The 22,960-nt window shown below is 41.2% G+C and overlaps 1 protein-coding gene across 1 annotated transcript in view; it reads right to left on the bottom strand.

Annotated features, from left to right (window-relative positions):
* LOC145413828 (extracellular matrix organizing protein FRAS1-like) overlaps positions 1-22,960 on the bottom strand; it is a 596,816-nt gene that overhangs the window by 178,533 nt on the left and 395,323 nt on the right. The window contains exons 35-37 of the mRNA XM_080283490.1: positions 5,897-6,134; positions 3,505-3,655; positions 3,329-3,429 (exon numbers count right to left, since the gene is read on the bottom strand). Of these exons, the coding sequence (XP_080139616.1) occupies positions 3,329-3,429; positions 3,505-3,655; positions 5,897-6,134 (490 nt within the window). The remainder of the gene's footprint in view (positions 1-3,328; positions 3,430-3,504; positions 3,656-5,896; positions 6,135-22,960) is intronic.

The raw sequence follows: 22,960 nt of genomic DNA, 5'->3' as shown, positions 1-22,960 counted from the left end.
AACAGAGAGCTGTTGACAGAAGTGTTCACAAACGGTAAAGAGCTCTCAAAAACAATCTCCTGAGAGTTACTAATTCAGTGTGTGGATGGAAAAGGGACCCACCAAGACATAAGGTAACATGGTGGTGGGATGAAGGTGTAGAAGTTGTACCTAAGGAGAAAAGAAAACTTTTTCAGGAATGAAAAAAGGGTGGTAACACAGAAGAATACTTGGCTGCCAAGCACAGGACTAGAAAGGAGGTATACAGGGCAAAATCTGAGTCTTGGAGACTTTTAAAGATTAACCTTAGTAGCACTGAAAGGAAGAATATGATACTCAAGCGGCAAATCAGATGAAGAGAGAAAACTATGATATCATAGGTGAGCAATGTGTATGTGAAGAATGATGAAGGAAAGGTAGTGGCAGACTGTGAGGATATTTATAGCTGGTTGCAGATGAAGAGAGAAAACAATATCACAAGTGAGCAGTGTGTGTGAAGAATGATGAAGGACAGGTTGTGACAGACAGTGAGGATATTTAAGATGCCTTGAGAGAGCATTATAACCAGTTGCTGAATGAGGAATTTGACTGGAACAGGGAAAGTTTGGAGTCAGTGGATCCAGTGTTTGACCCATGGCTTTCGACTGATGTTGCTACTGCGAGCAGGGCAATAGGCAAGATCCAGCTGAGGAAACCACCAGGTGTGTCTGGGTTGACTGCGAAATAACGAAGGCCATGAATGTGGGTGTTGTCCCAGATGACTGACTGAGGAGTGTGATTGTAAAGGTGAACAAGGAGAAGAGTGATGACTTCATAAGAGGAAATTATAGAGGCATAAAACTTTTGGACAGATAATGAAGGTAATGCAGAGAGTCCTAGTAGGTATGATTAGGGAATTAGTGAAAACTGATGAGATGCAGTTTGGGTTTATGCCAGGCAAAGGGACGAAAGATGCCACATTCAATATTGTGACTGCTTTAACCCTTTAACCACAGGCATTGTTTTGACCCGACTTGCCCCCCTGCAGGGGTTCCAGCCAGAATGTAAACCTTTATAACTCTGCATAGAATAAAGCTAGAGCAAAAAATAAGGTACCATTAGAAAGTACTAACCTTCAGCTTTGCAGTGATGTAGGTTTCATGACTTCGTGGACTTTCACTGGACGGGCAGTGCCGTTAGAAGTGAGCATTCTAAAATCGCTATTTTTCGCCCCACACACCAGTGCCAAATGCCAACCACACTCTGATAATAATATTATAAACATATATGAACACTGCACGTACAATAAACACCCACTCTGTGTTCACTGAGGTAGGTAAATGGCACTGTAATTGCCCGCACTTCACTGCTGCATCAGCGCCATTGTCATGCACAAAGCTGGACAGAGATTGATGCGTGTTTGGGTGAGGGGGGGGGCAGGGGATGGGAGGAGGGAGGTGGGGGTCGGCTGGAGTGAAAGAACTTAATAGCTACTCTCCCTTGAAACAATTGGCGCGTGGAAAAAATGAACAGTATTCAAAATATTCACGAACATTCCACAATGACACCCGCGGTTTGGTCCGGTTTTTGCAATGACATTCTGGAATGACACCCGCGGTTAAGGGGTTAAGAGAAATATATGGGAAAGAAAAGGGAGTTGTACTATGTTTCTGTTGATTCAGAGAAGGTATTTGACACAGTCCCTGGGGAGTTTGTGAAGTGGGCCAATGAGAATTTTGGGATTGAGGATTGGCTGGTTAGAGTGGTTACAGCTATGTATGTGGATACTCGCACCCAGGTATGAGGGAATGGAGATCTGAGTGATGAGTTTTCCATGAATGTTGGTGCAAATCAGGGGTGTCTTGAGCTCACTTTTTGACATGGTACTTGAAGTTGTCTCACTTGACTTTAGAAATGGACTCCCATGTTGTATACTGATGAGATGGTGTTGACTGCAAAGAATGAAAGGGAGGACAAGAAAGATTTATGAAATGGAGAGACTGAATGAAGCATAAGAGTCTGAGAGTAAATGGGGATAAAACAAGTGATGATATCTAGGGCTGGTGGTGGTACTGTCAAAGTAGAGGGACAGTGGCCATGTGTGGTTGTTATAAAGGTGTGAGAAGTAATTCCATTTTGTGAAATAGTTATGATAGGTGGGTGCGTATGAGAGGTAGTGTCATTAGAGGTAGATTGCAAAATAATGCTGATTTTGTGTGTGCTGTGTGTCAAGGCCAGCATGTAGAGACTGCCAGGCATGAAAAGATTGATCTTGCTGGTGAGTCCCTGGGTGTGTAGAAGAGTCTTGTTCTTTGGGGGACATGTTATATGCTGGAGGTGAGGCCGAAGCTAGTTCTGTGGCTATGGTAAGAAGTGGTTGGAGGAAGTTCAGGGAACTGTTGCCTCTCCTGACACTGGGAGGGCTCTCCCTCCATGCTAAATAATCTTTGTAAGCGTCATGTGTTAGAAGTGTAATGCTGTATGGTAGTGAGACCTGGGCAGTAAATCAAGATGATATTCATCGACTCAAATGTATAGAAACAACAATGATTACATGGATGTGTGGTGTGTCTTGAATGTGAGGCCTGGGGGGGGACAGGCTTACAATGGACATGTTGAGAGAAACGATGGGACTGGACTACATTGGTGTTGTGATGAGTGGTAGACTGAGGTGGACTGGGCATGTGGAGTGGATGGAGGATGACAATTAAGAGTGGAATGAGAGAAATGTGAATGTCAGGGGTAGGGTTGCAGGAGGCAGATTGAAAAAAAAAAAGAAAAAAAAAAAAAAAAAAAAAGAAAAAAAAAAAAAAAAAGAGATGAGGTCACAGAATGTGACCTCAGGGATAAGGACTGAATAGGAAGGTTACCAGACATCAAGCAGCATGGACAGCCACCACCAAGTGACCAAGGCTGATGTATGCAACCATGCTGGGGCCTTTATAAACAATATCATAAATGATACTGTAGTTAAGGGTTAAAAATCCTGTACATAATGCCATAATAATTATCACTGTTGCAGCCCCAGGTTCATATGAAATGTGGACTGCAGGATGAAACTGGCCCTCCCCTGCACCCCACCATCCTCCTTTCAAGAGATATGGGAGGTGAGAGTTGTTTGTAAAATCAGGCATTGAAGCCACCTTGTTTTACTGGTGTCACCACATAAAAGCATCCCTCAGTGTAAAATGTCGAATTTCCAAAATTAGATTTGAGTAAACAAGGGAACATTTGTACATAACAGTAATACAGTACAGTAAACTTTTTCATAAACTATCAAATATCAACTACCACATACAAATGAAGCTGTGCTTCAAAACTTCAAGTGCTTACAAGGAGTTCAGTAAATGAAACTTGAAAGCCTGTGTACCTTGCCCTCTTGCTGTTGTAAAAAACTGAGTCCTTTGTTAACCATGAGTACAGGTGCTCCACTTGCCACACTACGAATCTCCACCACCACCTTGGCTGGATCTGCTGTGATAGTTACTGAAGTAGTAGGATTTACTTCTGAGTCTGTTAATTTTTTCAGATTCAGATTAACTGCACTTGGTTCTGCAATGGCTGCCCCTTCAATTTGGTAGAGAAATCCTGTGTTGGTGGAGTCAGACACCACAACACTGAAGGTGTCATGTGTAGTATCTGAACCATCATGCAGGTATGAAACAGAACCATCGTAGACATCTTGCATGGTGAACATCTGGTTGGAGACAAGAAATACAATTGCTCAGTTTTCATAATGTTAGAAACATCCTAGGCTACAACGTGGAGGAAGCTATTACTCTCCAGTCAAAAGCTACTGCCTCTTCCAGCAATTTCTACAGCTATGAACAACTTATGCACTACAGCCAAGAACAATTATTTCCACTATTAATGAAAACAATACTAGCAAATTTAAAGCAGATATGCAAAATTCATACACAAAACTAGATAATAAATGAGCAGCTAAATACATTTTTACATAAATCTTGATTGTTTATGCTCCTCTATGGGACAAGGGTAATTCAATTATTCTGGTAATTAACCTTTTACCAGATAAACTAGCTTTTAGCACCATCTCCATTTTGTGGATGATTTAATGGAGCTGAAAGTTTAAAATTCAATTTTTTTTCTTATCAAACCATCATCATCACTTCACCTCTAATGCCTACCAAGGTCAAGGGATGAGGGAGGATCATATAAACAGAGAGAGCAAGCACTGAAGTGGAGAAATTGAACAACATGCCCAGTAGAGTGGGCTACAGAGTCATTCAAGCCTTCAAAATCCTAGCACCATCTCACATGCAAAACCCTCAGCACATATTTTCATGTATTCTTTCTACATAGAAATGCTTTACATTCACCTCTGAGACAGATATATTCAGCTGAACACTGCTACAAATGGGATGCAACCCTTATCTTATGCATAAAAAACATCTTGTAATCAACAACTGAGTGCGGTGAGGATTTTGAAGATGGCAAGTACAGTATTTCTTTCAGTGAGGTGTTCAGTAAATATTGCTGGGATGCACCTGAAACATCTCCATGAAAAAGTGGCTTTTTCATATACAATGAATGGTATTTTTTATTACATATCGTGCTCAATACCCATAGTAGGATAAGAAGCTAAGTTATACAAACAATGTATGTAGTGAACAAACTGAATCAATACTTAGTTGTCTGGGAGGAACAAGCAAGTGAAGGGATGGAGGACAAAAGAGTTTAGAGAGGTATGGAAAACTTAAGGCTATGGGTCATGTTGGGGCAGAATGGGAGAAATGTCAATGCATGAGGGTGAGGGTAACAGCCAAAGGAATAGTTTCAAGTGATGGGGAAAAGAGGAGAGGGTGTGATGGGAGCGATTTTCTCAATTCATATGGTTGAGGATGGAGAAGCACAAATAGATGTTTCCTCCTACACTTTGCTAAGAAGACATTACTGTTGTTAAAGAGGTCAGGAAGGAGGGGGAGTGGGACTTTAGAATGAGAAAAGGATGCAAGAGAGTGCAAGAGAGAGAGCACTGAGTTGGGACTGAAGGGAATAACTGCTTTAATAAATGCAGCTGATGGAGAGGACTTGGGGGGAGGGGGGTTAAAAGAAATAGAAGTCACTGGGTGAATGAGAAGTGGGGACAGTCAAATGAGAAAATGTTTCCCATATACCTGGTCTTAAAGAATTAGTGATACTCGGCATATGGTCACCAGTCAGTCTTTCCTATGTCTCTAGCCAGACTTTCCACTAACACAGACAATGAATACTTAGTGAGACCTTAAGGCATTATTGTATTCACAATAATTATTCCTTATGTGGGATATATTAGCTATTACATTCATAATAGTTAATGGGTTAATAAATAGCTGACTATGCATTTCCCAGGTAATAATATTCAATAATATTAAGACAGAGAACAACAGTGCCAGCTGTGTGCTTCCAGTGGTCCAATACTAGTTGTGGTAACTACATAAGAACCATCCATCCATCCATCATCCAATTATTTTCAGTATATGAACCTGGAGCTAGGCTACTTTGTCCCAACACTGAAGGCGAGGGCGACCAGCCTCACATGCCTATGAGTGGCATTATGTAAGCAATAAACTCCAACTCCCCTTGGATACAGTCTCTTACAAACAGTCCAGCTGGAGCTCCTGAATCCATTGAACCACCCGGCATCATTTGGTTATATGGTTACCATCTAACATAGTAAAATGGTTTTCTAATTTACAGCAAACCATTTGGCTTGTCGTTCAGTACAGAGCCACTTCAAGGCAGCACTACATCAAGTGAGTGGATGTGGTTGCCCCACCAACCACAATATCATTCTGCAATATTATCCTTCTCTACACCTATCTTATCTCAAACAAACACATAAAGTTAATTCATATTTCAGGTAAGGCTCTGTATAATACAAATATGAATGAGCTAAAGGATACAGTCTGGGTGTCTGACCTGAGGCACACCTCACCTCAGCTTCCACAAAGCTATTTCCATTTGCCAATTCAAGTTTTCCATGGATGGGTGGCTGCATAACAGTGAAAACTAGTAGTTCATCTTTAGTATCAGCATCAGTGGCTTCCAGCTCAAACTGTGTTATCACTTTCCTGCCACCTTTCTGAGCCCTGATGTGTGCAGCTGTGAGATGAGGGATTGCATCATCCACTGGGTTCACTGTGATGTGGAAAGTGCTTGATACATTGTTTGACCTGGGGAGGGAGAAATTTCATTAAAGGAAAAAAATGATGAAACTACAATCTTCTGCACTAATTAAACTACCAGTTATTTCCAAATTACAATTTACCACCTGATTAACTTTACGAAGAGTACCAACACTACTCGAATACTGCATAGTAAACTATACTAACCACCATTAAAATGAAAAATTGTCTAAACAAGTGCCAAATTTAGGGTCAGAACAATACAGTTCAGATCTTAAGAAGCAGTCATAAAACTTTTCCTCAAGTACAAAATCATAATGTTCCTCTCTCTCTCAACAAAAAAAAAAAAAAAAAAAAGAAACTTAGGGGAATAATTTGGAAGAGGGTTCACCATCATTTTGCAATTCCAACCATGTGTTTTAAAGTGATTACAGAGGGAATCATCCCAGGCTCAGAGCTAAAAAGGTGCACTACTTTTCATCTGCAATTAAAATGCCACATAAGGTACAATGACATCTCCCCAAGGTCACTGATGTCTAATCATTTAAAGAACGTGCTGAGGAGGAGGAGAAGGAGGATGAATACAAAGGAATATAAAGGAAAGCAAACAGCAACAGACCTTATGGTCCTTTCAAGACTGCCTGCTATAGAGATGACTATGACTATGAGATCTAATTCTACATGCTGAAGGATAAAGATAGTAAAGCAAGAAGGCTTCCCATGCCTCCAAACCCTCCAATTAAAACTGGCAGGAAAATGTGAGAAGGACCACCATGTAGCATGGAAAAACTGACATGGAAATTTCACATGAAAGACTGAAAAGGAAAATTACATTCTATAGTATTTTATCAATAAGCTACCAGTTTGAATAACCTGAAAGATCAAGTAATAAAGTAAAATGAATAATCAATAAATAAATAACTAAGGCATGACATTATGTATGGGTACGCAGGGCATCAGAAGACACAGTGTGGATATTCAGGGGACAGCCTTGCCTGGTGCATTTAAGGTAGGCAGCAACCAATCAGGTCTCAGCTCCATTCACTCCACTGAGACAAGGAACTTTCCTATGCAGGACAAGTACACAAGTTACCTCCTGAAGCAGTGATCCCTGGTATATTTAAAAAATTCCCAATGATGGTCACTTAACTAACAGAGACTCTCAATGATTCACAGCCCATCACAGGTTGAAAGTAAGAGTAGTGACTGTCAACTCAGGGCTATCTATGCAAATCCTAATCTGTGCTTATACAACTTTATTTGCATTTAACAAACTGATAAATTAAAAATGATGTGCAGCGAAGCTATGTATGGGTATGTTTAGTTTACAGGGTGTCTAGTAGACGGGAGGGGAATGAACTTACACATACTGTACCTGGTAAATGTACATTATTCAGACTGAAACAAAGTCAGCTGAGGATTTTTGTGCGAGTTCTTGTCTATTTTGTTTTCAAATACCTTAACTGATATACTGTTCATGCTATGTGAGAGTAATCTGTTCCAGATATTTACGACTCTGTTGAAGAAGAAGTATTTTGCTTCATGTGGTTGGAAATGCTTTCCCATAATTTTGCAGCCATTACTCCTGGTCTGACTTGACTGGTCCATTTCAAAATATTTATTCACATGTAAGTTGTCATATCCCTACATGATTTTGAAAACTTCATTAAGGTCACCTCTTAACTTGTGTTTCTACCTATCTATCTATTGCCAGACCCCTCAATCCCGTTTGGGGTGGCCACAAACAAATCGCCTCCACGTCGACCTGTCCCACGCCATTTCACTGCCCTGCTCCCAACTCACACCCCCCTCTCTCATATACCTCTCCACCCCATCCCTCCATCTCATCCTCGGCCTCCCCCTCCCTCTTCCCCCCTCCACCTCACTTACATACACTCTCTTCATCAGTCTTTCACCCTCCATCCTCTCCACATGGCCAAACCACCTCAGTGTGTTCCTCATAACGCTTCCTATCACATCCACATCCACACCACAACGCTCCTTTATATCCTCATTCGTCAGCCTGTCTCTCCATGTGACTCCACAGGCTCCTTTTAAATAACTCATTTCCACTGCTCTCACTCATGACTTGTATCCTTCCAACAACGTCCAAGCTTCACTTCCATATGTTAGAGTTGGTATCACAATACTGTCATGTAGTAACTTTTTAAATTGCATTCTCACTTCCCTGTTTCTTATCACTGCTTTCAAAGAACCAGCAACCTTCTTTCCTTGCTGTACCCTTTCAAGCACTTCACCCTCCAAACCTCCATCCTTACTCATCACACTACCCAAGTACTTAAACGTACTCACATTTTCCAATTCCTCACCATCCAACCTCGCTGTACATTCACTGATTTCACCTCTCTCAAAGACCATCACTTTACTCTTCCCTACATTCACCTTTAGATTCCATTTCTTACACACTCTCCCAAACTCATCCACCAAGCCTTGCAGCTCCCCTTCGTCTTCACTCAACAACACAGTATCATCTGCAAACAACAGTACAGGGAGTTTCCAAACACTATCCTCTCTCACCAGGGCCACTCCAACATCCACTACCCTACCTTGTACCTCTTTTATTACCCCATCCATGTACAGATTGAACAACCATGGAGACATGACACATCCCTGTTTCAACCCAACCTTCAAAGAGAAAAATTCACTTAGTTCACCATCCACACGCACTGCAGCCTTAGCACCATCATACATACTCTTCACAGGATTCAACAACTTCCCATCTACTCCATATATTCTTAATACTTTCCACAATCCTTGTCTATCCACCCTGTCATATGCTTTTTCCAAATCCATGAAAGCCGCATACAACTTCTTTCCCTTCTCTAGAAACTTTTCCACTACAGATCTAAGAATGAATATCTGATCTACACAACCTCTTCCCTTCCTAAAGCCTCCCTGTTCTTCTCCAACTAATTCCTGTCTTATTTCCCTACCTCTGTCAATAAGTATCCTACCATACACTTTTCCTATTATACTAAGAAGGCTAATGCCCCTATGATTACCACACACTTCTTTTTCCCCTTTTCCTTTGTACAAGGGAATAATTATATATACAGATATACATATATATATATATATATATATATATATATATATATACAGTGTATCTATCTATCAATCTATCTATTGATAGATAGATAGATAGACAGATACAGTAGACCCTAGTTATCCGCGGTGGTTAGGTTCCAGAGACCCCTGCTGAAGGCAAATTTCACGGATACTTAAGTCATCACAAAATGGCACATTATTTCCACACAAGCTAAGCACATCCCTGAAAAAATAAAAACATACTTTAAAATATTACAAATACATATTAACACTCACCAAAAGACTGTGTGTTCTCTTCATAACCTTTGTACGATGATGACGATTGCTGTATGACAATGATGATTGCTGTATAGATGACGATGATTGCTGTATGATGACGATGATGATTGCAGTGCAGTTCCTACAGTGCCAATGTGGCGAGGCAATGAGATGCATGGTGGCAGTGTAGGTAAGCTGTGAATCTAGTCTGACCCTTCTGACAGGATGCCAGATAACACCTTATGCTCTCTCTTTGGCTTAGAAGGATTGCTTTTATCCTTTACTTGTTTCTTGGGAGCCATTTTTCACTTACACAGTGAGTTACAGTAGAGTTGTACACACGACAAGGGCGACGACGACATAAGTAACGAACTGATTGGTGTTTACAAGACTGGCGGAGTGGCAGGAATGTCCGTGGGTGCGGGTATGCTAACTGTAGCTACAAAAGAAGTGTGAGTTGTGCGCCAATTTCAAATTAAGTTACAGTGTATAGTACACTATTAAAATAAGTTCGATCTGCAGAAACTTAAATCTGCGGATGCAAATTCCACAGATAACAAGGGTCTACTGTATATATATATATATATATATATATATATATATATATATATATATATATATATATATATACGTATACTGTATATATATATATATATATATATATACACTGTATATAAATGTTTATCGCGAATTTCTTAGTCACGGTTTTCTAATTCACGATGCTTTCCCAGCCAAACCATGATCATATATAAATATATATAAATATATATATATATATATATATATATATATATACTGTATATATATATACATATATGTGTATATATATATATATATATATATATATATATTTCTATATATATAGATATATTTATATACAGGTAAGCCCTTAATTCACGCGAGGGTTAGGTTCCCAGACCCTTGGCCTATGTGGTAAATTTGCGTATATGTTCTGCCCTTGTGTGCACATAATTACGCATGTCTATACGTATATTATATCTGAATAATACTGTTTTTGCACTACATACACCTTATAAACTAGCATTAAGTATTAAAAACAACAAAAATGTAACAAATTTAAAACTGAAACCTGACAAGCACAGGCGTAGGTGGAGACACTTCAGCAGTCTGGTGCACTAGCCCTCACTGCCTCCCATATGCTACATTCTGCCTTTTTTATTGTATGAACAGTTGACTCATTCACCCCAAACATGCGGTTACAAGACAATTCACAGGCGTAGGTGGAGACACTTTAGCAGTCAGGTGCACTAGCCCTCACTGTCTTCCGTATGCTACGTTCTCCTCCTTTATTGTATGAACAGTTGACTCACCCCAAACATACGGTTCTGAGACAATTCACCGTCAACACATGGACAATTCCCTGTCATTCTATTAATATACTTATTATTGATTAATTAATACTTTAATAACTAATTTTCAGGGGGATTTTATAACTCATATAAGTAAAAAACTAGTATACTGTACTTGCTAAATAAACTGGTATGTAAATAAATGACGGGGAATCGTCCTGACGGAGAATTGTCGCCGACATTCCTCCCTGAAGTTTGTCCAACACTTTAACTTTCTCTGTCAGCAACATCACTTTACAAGTCAGTTTTGGTGTGTTACCACATGCATCACTAGCACTACGCTTATGCCCCACGTTGACAGACAAGGCAAGCAATTACTGGAAGGCAGAAAAATAAGCCACAAATAACGATTTGCAAGTCATGCATGGTTCGACCGTCGGATTCAAACTGACTGTGTGGTGCGTGGTAGACCGATCTCCCAGGCTCCCGCACACACATACACACACACACATACATATATGTGTGCACACGGGTAGCAGGTAGGCATTTTTTATATTTTATTTATTTCTCTTGTATATTGAAATTACTTATTTGAATACTACAATTTTGTTTTAATTATTGTACGAAAAATTCGTGGATAACCGAAATCGTGTGAAAAAAGTTCGCGTGAATTAAGGGATAACCTGTATATATATATATATATATATATACAGTAAAAGTCCTATTATTCGGCAGATGATTATTCAGTAGATCCGACATTTTGGCAGTTTTGAGAAATAGTCCCATTTACGAAAATCTTTGATTGTTCGGCAGATGTCTGGTATCATCTCTGCAGTCAAGGAAATGTTATCTGTGACTTGTAGGCCTAATGTTTCATTACACTTCTATATGTTCACTATAATCAGGTATAGTACTGTATTAATTACAATATTGCACAGTATCATACAGCAGAGTAACCATCCCCCCAAATTAGCGAGGGTTACGTTCCAAGCTATATATCTATCTATAGCCCAACGCCCTAATCCCGCAAAGGGTGGCCACAGACAAAATGCCTCCAAGTCGCTCTGTCACCCACCATTTGACTACCCTTCCCCCAACTCACCCCCCCCCTCCCTCATATATCTCTCAACTCCATCCCTCCACCTCATCCTTGGTCTGCCTCTCCCTCTCCCTCCCTCCACCTCACCTACATACACCCTCTTAGTCAGTCTTTCATTCTCCAGTCTCTTCACATGTCCAAACCACCTCAGTGTATTTCTCCTCATCTTCTCAACCACATCCACATCCACCCCACAGCATTCCTTCACTTCTTCATTCGTCAACCTGTCCCTCCACGTCACTCCACATGCTCCTCTCAAGTAACTCATTTCCACTGCTCTCGCTCTTGACTTGTTCCCCTCTTGCAAGGTCAATGCCTCGCTTCCATACGTCAGGGTAGGGATCACAATACCATCATGCAGTGACTTCTTAACTTCCATACTCACCTCCCTATTTCTCATCACTGCTTTCAGTGTACCAACAACCTTCCTTCCCTGCTGTACCCTTTCACGCACTTCATCCCCCAAAGTTCCATCCTTACTCATCACACTACCCATGTACTTGAATGCACTCACATTCTCCATATCCTTACCATCCAACCTCACTGCGCATTCTGTGACTTCATTCCTCTCAAACACCATAACTTTACTTTTGTTTACATTAACTTTCAGATTCCTTTTCCTACACACTGTCCCAAATTCATTCACCAAACCTTGCAACTCCCATTCACCTTCACTCAACAGTACTGTATCATCAGCAAACAGCAACACCGGAAGCTTCCAAATCCCACCCTCATTCATTAGAGCCACCCCCACATCCACTGCCCAACCCTGCACCTCCTTTACAACCCCATCCATGTATATATTAAACAGCCATGGAGACATCACACAACCCTGTTTCAGTCCCACACTGAGATCAAAGAACTCATTCAGCTCACCATCCACTCGCACCGTAGCCCTAGCTCCCTCGTACATACTCTTCACAGCACTCAACAATTTCCCCTCCACTCCATATATTCTTAATACCTTCCACATACCTTGCCTATCTATTCTGTCATAAGCTTTCTCCAAGTCCATGAAGGCAGCATACACTTTCTTTCCCTTCTCTAGATACTTCTCCACTAAACATTTTAGAACAAATATCTGATCTACACACCCTTTTCCCTTCCTAAATCCCCCTTGTTCTTCTCCAACTAGCTCCTCTGTCATATGCCTAACCCTATCAATGAGTATTCTACCATATATTTTACCAGTCACACTAAGTAGGCAAATACCCCTATGGTTACCACATACTTCTCTCTCCCTTTTTCCTTTGTATAAAGGAACAATTATACCTGATTTCCAGTCCTCTGGAACCCTTCCCTCTTCCCAAGCCAATCTACACAACTTCCATATCCACTCCACAACAATCTCACCCCCATACCTAAGCATTTCACCACACACTCCATCAATTCCTGGGGCCTTTCCCAACTTAATCTTCTTCATCGCTTCCACTACTTCCGCCCTACTGATTTTTTCCTCCCACCTCTCATCTCTTCTTCTCCCAGCCATTCCCCAACCACTTATACTCTCACTCTCTACATTCAACAAATCCTCAAAGTGCTCCTTCCATCTCCTCAGTTTCTCTCTCTTCTCCACCAACAATCTATTATTCCTATCTTTCACTCCCCTACTATTTCCCCTTTCACACTGCCTTACTTTCTTTCCCTCCTTCCAAAACAATTTCTTACTCTCCCTCCATTTCACACTCAGATTCCTCCCAAACTCTTCATCCACTTTCTTTTTACTCTCCTTCACCAGTCTCTTAACCTCCCTTCTCCTGCTCACATATACCTCTCTCTTCTCTCTCTCATCTTCTCCCCTACCTCTACTCACTAACCATTCACTATATGCCTTCTTTTGTTCCACAGCTCGTTTCACCTCATCACACCCTTGCATCTCCTCCTCACTCGACAAACCGCCTCACACGCTGCGCCTATCTCTTCCGTGAATATCTTACATACGTCTTCCACCCCTTCCATCTGCTCTAGCTCATACCTTCCCAATCTTTCTTCCACTATGCTCTTATATTCTGTCATTTTCTCACTATCTTGCAATTTCCAAGCCCCCTCACTAATTCTTGAAATTCGCTCATTCTAGACGCCTTCCTGAAAATGACATTTACCGCTAATTGCGTAGCCCATGAACCACTGATACTGTAATGTATTACTCATAAATAAATGTTGCTTGTTAAATCAGTTTCCCCATTGTTTTTAGCTGTATGGCTGTGACAGCTCTTGTATTTTGATTCCTCAGCATAATGGTGGATGGGACTGTCCTAAGTGTTTAACTAAACCCAACCTAACCGAGTTTAACTGTACCTAATAATTTAACCAAACCTAACCTAACCTAAAGTCGGAAAAATACGTAAAATAAACTTGGGGAATATGAATTGCTAAGGTCTTTCTGATGAAAGTTAAATGTACATTTAGCGCTCATTCTTTTGTTCGATTTTGTGTTTTTATGTGAAAGAGTATTGATGCAAACAGTAATGTATCCCATTACCCCCTTAATAACCTCCGGCACTGAACAACCCTTTTCAGTACCGATGTCAGTGATGTCAAGTTAGTGTGAGCTAAAAAAAAAAAAAAAAAAAAAAAAAAAAAGAGGAACAATTATGGGGAGGGAACGAAGGTCACTGGTATGTTTACACAACTTTACGCTACGATTCCATGCAGTCAGGGGGTCGCTTTATCTCAGATGTTTTCGCCCATTTGGTAAATGCATCGTAACTTTATCAATTCTTCCATGACTCATAGCGAATCATAGCATGGGTTTAGGAAGCTAAGTAACACATTGCTAGGTGCAACAGACGACTATCTTCACATCTTTAAGAAAAATAAAATTGATTTCAGGAGAATGGAAGAAACTTACTCTACGTACTCAAAGGGGGATTAAATTTCTTCCATTTTCTTGAGGATGTGAAGATAATCATCTGGCACACCTAGCACTGTGTCATGTAGCTTCCTAAACCCATGCTATGATTAGCTATGATTCACAGGAGAATGGAGAAAATTACGATTCATTTACCAAATGGGCGAAAACATCTGAGATAAAGCGACCTCCTGACTGCTTGGAATCGTAGCATAGAGACATGTAAACATACCAGTGATCTTCGTTCTCATCCCATAATTGTTCAGTTTTTCATAGCTCACACTAACTCGACATCATTGACATCGGTACTGTTAAAGGTTGTTCAATGCCGGATGTTAATAAGGGGTTAATGGATACATTACTGTTTGCATCAATACTCTCCCTTTCACATGTAAACAAAAAAACGAACAATAGAATGAGCCCTAAATGTACATTTAACTTTCATCAGAAAGACCTTACCAATTCATATTCCTCCACTTTTTTTTTTTGTAATTTTCCGACTATTTTATTTTGTGTTTGGAAAAAGTACTGTATACAGTACTCACTCCAAACATATTTGTAATAATATAAGTAGTGATGACAATGTTCACCAATACAAATGATGTACTGAGCTGACAGGTAATATTCCGAATCATTTCGGCTATCCAGGAAGTGTTTTCTGACTTGTAGGCCTACTGTGTCATTACAACTGTATATGTTCACTAATTTATATATATATTTCAGATTCAGGTATAGTACTATATTGATTACAGTATTGTACAGTATACAGAACTCACTCCAAACACAGTTGTAATACCATAAGTGGTGATGACAGTGTTCACCAATATATTTAAAGTACTGCGAGGGTTGTTTTTTTCATTATTCGGCGAATCCAATTTCTCGGCAGCAGCCTGGTCCCATAGATGCCGATAATAGGACTTTTACTGTATATACATTATATATATATATATATATATATATATATAATTGTGGTAGGTGGGGACGCTCACCAACCACTCACACGATGTAGTGCTGCTCTCGGGTGTCTACCCTTTCCTCTCCATCCTTCTTTTCTTCCATTCTCTTCTGTCTTTCTTTCCTTCATTCTTTCCACTTCCTTCAGCCTGTGGGTAACTCTACACTGAGTGACAAGCCAAATGGTGTCCTGTGCACCAGGAAACCATTTACTACGCTGGGTGGTAACTACATAACCAAATTATGGCGCCTGGTGGTTTAGCGGGTAACTATTGCACTCCAGTCGGATTGAGCCAGTGAAGGTTTATATCCAAGGGATGGTTGGGGTTTATTGCTCATGTAATGCCACTCAGGGATGAGTGAGGCTGGTCACTCTCATCTTAAATGTCAGGACCAACTTGCCTAGCCCCGGGCTCCTACACTCCTCATGGGGCAACGTAGGATTGGATGATGGATGGATGGATGGATATATATATATATATATATATATATATACATATATATATACAGTTGCTCCCCCTAGTACGTGCCTATAAGGGGGGCAGAGGATGTCGCATACTAGGAATTTGCATACTCTGAATACATAAACTTTTGGGAAAAATTACATATGGGCGGCACCCCCCTTCATGGGCAGCCCTTGAGACTCCTTTCAGACCTAAGTATTGTACTGTACAGGGAAACAATCTAAGACATATTACCTAAGATAAAGTAAACCAACAAGATTATGGCTTTACTATGTCAACAAGGATATGGCTTAACTAAACCAACAAGAATACGGCAGCTCACCTTAACCCAAGAGGACAACAGGTGAATTGTCTCCTGCACCACTCAGTTTTGGGACAGTTCGGCATCATCAATTCGCCATCACAACAATAAAAAGACAATTCGCCGTCATTAATGAAGACAGCTATGGGTGATGCTAGAATAATTCAAAGGCGACTACAACAAGGAAGAAACAAGTGAATTAAACCACCAATGATGGAGAGTGGAGACTTGTCTATGAGTCATTTCCTGGGGAGGATCAAGAGGATGAGGCAATGTCTGAGGTGTCAGAAATAGACTTTGAAGGGTTTATGAACAAAGTGAGTGCATTAGCTAATGAAAGTGTCAAAAGTGCTGGTGACGAGAGTGGTGAGGAAGGTGGTGTGTCGAGTGGTGCAGGAGAGATTTTGCCGTCAAGTCAATTCCCCGTCAAAACATGGACGATTCCCTGTCAGGATAATTCGCACCCTGGACAATTCCCCATCATTCTATAAATACAGTATACTTACTATTAATTAATCAATACTTTAACCCGTCACGTCCCAACTGATTTTCCACCACTGACTCCCCCCAGTCCCAACCAATTTTGGAAAAAAAATTTTTTGTCTCAAACCTCCGCTTTTGGTGAGAAACATAAAAAATTCATAGAGAAATCGCTCACCTGAGGTTTAAAATACACGATGCAGATAGCAGTACTCCTTACCTTACTGGGTTTTCTATCAGGCTGGCCCCAAAGAAAACGAGTTCTATGGGAGGGTAACTATTCCACACCACTCATAAACGGTATTTATTTATTTATTTGGTACAAATTTATATGCAGTACAAGAGTATATTGGTTTTCAAACAGTAATATAGGCAATATAGGCATTGTTTCACTCACTAACACATCAACATACCTGACCTTTTTTGGCGACATTATCTGATCATCATTTCTGACTGTTTCTTCCTCTAATGCTACGTAAACTTTGTCCTCCACATTATCATCGATTGGGGAATCGCTCTGGCCCTGAATGCCTTTATTGGCCAGGTCACTGGTAACAGGTGAATTGCCGAGACAATGGTGTGTGGGGCGGGGGGAGGAGCTCATGCAGGGTAAGGCATTGTCCCTGCCTGGCATCTTGTAGAGGAATAGAGGAAGGTGTCCCGTGCATACATACCAAAAATCACTAGCGAAATTTGAAAATTGTGCAAATTATGAACCATGCAATTGCGCGACGTAATGGTACGTCGACAGGTCTAGCTGTGACAAAATGTTGCAACGTACCCATATGTCGATGGGATGGGATGCCTCGGGTTAATAACCATCAAAGTCTGTGTTCAATAGCATAGGCTTTGGATATAATTTATTAGTTCCGAGTTTAGTCAATATTGACTAAAGGTGCAACTAATAAATAATATCCAAAGCCTACACTACTGAACACTGACTTTTACGGATCCTCCTGAAATATAGTTATTAAAGTATTGATTAATTAATAATAAGTATACAGACGGGGAATCGTCCATGTTTTGATGGGGAATTGTGTGATGGTGAATTGACTTGACGGCATATTGTCTCGGAACCCTAGCGTGCAACTCCTGCACCACTCGACACACCACCTTCCTCACCACTCTCGTCACCAGCACTTTCGACACTTTCACTAACTAATGCACTCATTTCATTCATTAACCTTTCTAAGTCTACTTCTGACATCTCAGACATCTCATCATCCTCTTGTTCCTCCCCAGGAAATGGCTCATCGACAAGTCTCCATTCTCCATCACTGGTGGCTGGTGTTTCTTGGAGTGGCAATGTCGCGTCTTCAGGGCAAACCCCAGATTTGAGCCACTCTTCGCTGCTGTTGCACCTATTATGAGTTCAGTTCACGTTACTATTAAAAATTACACTATAATTTGATAAGAAAATAGGTCCTCGTGTACAATGAGGATCGAGTACTCTGAACTCGTGGCCTGTGGGGAGCAGCTGTATATATATAATGTGTATATATATATATATATATATATATATATATATATATATATATATATATAGATATATATATATATATATATATATATATATATATCCATCCATCCATCATCCAATCCTACATTGCCCCATGAGAAGTGTAGGAGCCCGGGGCTAGGCAGTTGGTCCCAACATTTAAGATGAGAGTGACCAGCCTCATTCATCCCTGAGTGGCATTACATGAGCAATCAACCCCAACCACCCCTTGGATACAAACCTTCACTGGCTCAATCTGATTGAAGTGCAATAATTACCCACTAAATCACCAGGTGCCAAAATTTGTTTATATATATATATATATATATATATATATATACACGGTGTATGGAACAGACATTGACTACTAATGTGCTGAAGTCAATCTCGGGTATTGAAACAGATGTATTTTTTCCATGATGCATTTACAGTAGGTTGGTTTCACCTGAGTTGACTAACGATCAAAATGTTACTTCTAAGCACCTATGTTGTTTCATTTTATGACTAATGGCCTGCTGGCCAAGACTTTACAGATGGTACATTCAAGTATAAATGCTGTATTTCATTTTATGGGCAATGACCCGATGCTTACATGTTATGCATTTCATATATCATTAATTACTGAGATTTGGCTTAGACTTAGAAGTTACAATGTTATGTGTTTACTGTTTGTTTAATGTTTGAGTGGTGAGTACTTTTAGGGAAGCACAAAAGTAGTAGTAGTAGTAGTAGTTGTTCCCTTGGCAGTCTGGCCGAACAGCCCCGAGCCCCTTAGGAAGGCCATGGCCAATAACGGGCTTTCCCACAGAGCTCTCAAAGAGTGTATGTTGTGTTGTTGGTGTAGGTGATTGTGTGCAATGAAGTCTTCCATAATGTGCTTAATAGTATGGGGTGCTGTGTTGCATCCTGGACAGGCATCAGAGACGGAGTCATCCAGCCTCCTCTGGTGGCTTAAGAGGGCTGGATGGTGCCCACATCTCAGCCTAGCCAGGTGGACCCTGTCCTCACGAGGAAGATAGGATTCAGAAAGGTGGATGTCATGAGGCCGTGCATGCAGCTATTTGTTGTCTTTAAGTGACTGAATGGAGCGGTGAGTGATATGAGTGTGGATATGCTTCTGGAAGCTGGTCTGAGGTGGGCAAGGGGGGAGAGATGACAGAATTTGTGTATGGTATCGTCTGCTGGGTGTTGTTTTGATGTTCCTTGGTGTGGGTGGATGTGCTGCCATGTACTGTAGTGGATGTTGTGGGTTTGTGGAGGCTGCGGCAAGAAACTGGGTGCCTCTCATGTCTGGGTGATCCTTGACTTTGAGGACTTTGGTTTCTTGATGTAGGTGGTCTGTGGGTGTAGTAGCTGTGCAGCCTGTGATTATTTTTAGGGCCTTGTTCTGTATGGTCTGTAGAGTGTTGAAGTGTGTTTTGGTCAGGTTAGAAGCCCAGGCAGGGCTTGCATATTTCATCACTGAAAGTATGTGTTGTTTGTATACTGTGGTGGTGGTTTCTTTGTTGTGTCCGAATGTTGTATGGGCAAGTGACCTCAAGGCATTGAGTCTTGGTGTTATTTTATTTTTAATGTTTGTGATGCGTTGTTTAAATGACATTGATGTATTGTATGTTACACCAAGGATTTTGTGTGTGTGTGTGGTAGGGGAGTGTTGTTTATGGTGAGGTGTGGGATGTGACTGTGTTCTGCTGTCCAGTTTGTGAGAAGAGTCACTGTAGATTTGGCTGGGGCTATTTTGAGCCTGTTTGTGGTGAACCATTCGTGTAGTGTGTTGAGGTAAAGTTGAATGATGTGTGTAGCTGTGTTTGCGTTTTGGTGCGTACATGTAAGTGTTATATCATTTGCATAGGAAGCTATGTGTATCTGTGGTGTGTGGGGTGTGGGTAGGTCGTGCATGTATAGGTTAAAGAGTGTAGGGGAGAAAACAGATCCTTGGGGGACGCCGTTTGTGAAGTTTCTGATGTTAGAAGACTGACCGGCAAATGTTACCTGTGCACCGTAATAAAAGTTATGGTATGTGCTTTATGTTTCCTATTATTTGCTGTGTGACGAAGATGTTATTTCGCTCTAAGTATGTCTTAACAATGTTTTAAGATATAAAGGTATAGTAGGCTACAGTTTTCATTTTACACTTCTTTACAATGACAATCCAAATAAAAAAGCTAGAGGAACTGTGATATTTCAATGCAGTTTAATATTATATTTATCTATTTTTAACCCCTAAAAGACGGGCATCAGAATGTTCTGACACATGCTCAGGACAGGCATAACCAGGGGGGAGGGTATGATATGGTGGGGGGTTTGTTGGGGGTGGTTGTGGGGAGTGGGAGGGGTGTTGGGAGGGATGGGCTGGATGACTAGGGGAGGTGGGGTGTGAGTGTGGGGGGTAGGGTGCGGGTGGGGGCGATGGATGGGGGCTGGGAAGTGGGGGATGGGGAGGGGGGTTGGGTGGTTGGTAGAGGGGTGGGGTGGGTAGGGGGTGGCAGTTGGGGTTGGAGAGGTGGGGTGGTTATGGGGGTGGAGGGGGTTTAGGGTGTGGGGGTGATGCATGGGGGAAGTAGGGGGTTGAGGGTTGGGGGTGGTGGAAGTAAATTGTGGGGGATAGGGGGGGTGGGGATGGTGGGAGGTGATATAGAGGATGGTGGGGTAGTGGGGGTGTGGGGAGGGTGGGGGTGGTGGGAGGGTGGAAGTTAGGGCTGGTAGGGGGTGGTGGGGAGGGCTGGGGGGATGTGGAGGGACTTGGGGGGCTGTGGGGTTTTGGGGGTGGGGGTTCAGTACAGTGGGGGGGCAGCAGGGAGGGTCAGAATGGGGGGGCAGGGATGGGGAGGGTGGGGGATGGGGTGGTGGGGTGGGTGTGGGAGGATGGAATAGCATGATCACATATGCAGACACCCACATTTTTGTCCCTAGTACACTTGGACAGCATATGTGGACACCTGTCTTTTAGGGGTTAAATACTGTCCCAGCATTTTTTCACATTACAGTAGAAGTCCGATTTTTCGGCATCTATGGGACCAGGCAAGTGCCGAAATATCAAAATTGCCGAATTATCGAAAACCCTACCCACTCAGTACCTTATAAGTTTCGGTGAACACTATCATCATTACTCATATCATTACAAATGTGTTTGGAGAGAGTACTGTATACTGTTTGATACTGTACAATACTGTAATGAATACAGTACTATACATGAATATGAAAAATAAAGAAATTAGTGAACATACTGTATATAAATGTAATGGTACAGTAGGCCTACAAGTTCACATGCACTTACCTAAACTTATAGTAGGTTCCTTATTTACATATGTACAATAGAAGGGGTTGATTGGAGTCTGCTACTGCTGGAAGAAGTCCCCAGCAGTAGAGGGTCCTGCAACAGGCTCTAAGGACTCTTCTCCCTGTTGCTGCGGCAGTAGAGCTTGAGGTTCAGAGACTGCTGTTGGTGATGGAGAGGAGGGAGCAGAGGAGCTTACGTTAAACTCATCCATAATCTGTTTCCTACTCATGCCAGCCTCTAATTTTTTCAACATCTCAATTTTCCGAGCAATAGTCAACATCTTATGTGTACACTTCTTGCTAACACCAGTTAACTTTCCACACGTGGAGGCCATTTTCAAAGCACGCAGAAGATGTTTATACTGTTCACAACACACGGCTGGTCCACTCAGGTGTTACAAAGCTCCTGTCTGATGTTACGGTGCTTACAGCACACTCGAATAGTAATTTCAGAGGTATTTCGGTACGAAGTTCACAAAGCACACAGAAGAATCAAGAGAAGTCGGCAGCAGCACGGCAACAACTCGGAAGAATGGCGGAAGAATGGCGAAACAGATTCTCTTTCCCATGCTAGACTCACTACATGTTTGTCCTCTCTTTATGCTATAGGAGAAAGAGCTAGCCTCTGAGCTTCATGGCAGTGGTAGACTCGTTCCATCACTTTCACTATCTCACTCACTAAGGCGGGTAAAGGCGGGTAGCTAGCTGGCGAGCCTCATGGAGAATTTCAAGACTGACGAAAAAAATCAGAGAATCTGCCGAACGATCGGAGATTTTCGTAAATGGGACTATTTCTCAAAACTGCCGAAATGTCAGATTTGCCGGGGAATTGGATGCCGAAATATTGGACTTTTACTGTAGTTAAAAATTAGATTTGGAAGTAATGACCAAAATTTAGCAATAAATTTCTGAATAGGGGCAATAATTAAACTATTATTTAATTATTTACTGTACATTTTACTGAAGATTCATAGAAAAAATGAAAAGAAACGAAATATAGATAATGGTTTACTTAACTCCTTTGCACATCCATGTAGCGTCCAACATGAAATTTCATTAGGACCATTTGCTTTTCCTCTGTCTAGTTTAATTAACTCCTCCTGTATTTCTTTTTCTGATATTTGTATATCTGGTAATATGTGTGGGCATGCATGTTCCATATCATCCCTCTCAAAATTATTTTCTTCTGTAAAAACTGATTGGAAATTCTTATTCAGTGCTTCACAAATATTCTTCTCTTGTGTGTAGGTGATCCCCTCATCCGTAATGGATTGTATTTTATCTTTTACTTTGGTTTTGTTTCGGATGTAG

The sequence above is a fragment of the Coenobita brevimanus genome, chromosome 97 (genome assembly GCF_032717465.1).
Source record: "Coenobita brevimanus isolate Jiangsu-jjx chromosome 97, ASM3271746v2, whole genome shotgun sequence".
Classification (NCBI taxonomy): Eukaryota; Metazoa; Arthropoda; class Malacostraca; order Decapoda; family Coenobitidae; genus Coenobita; species Coenobita brevimanus.
This window is presented reverse-complemented; position numbering and strand designations above follow the sequence as displayed.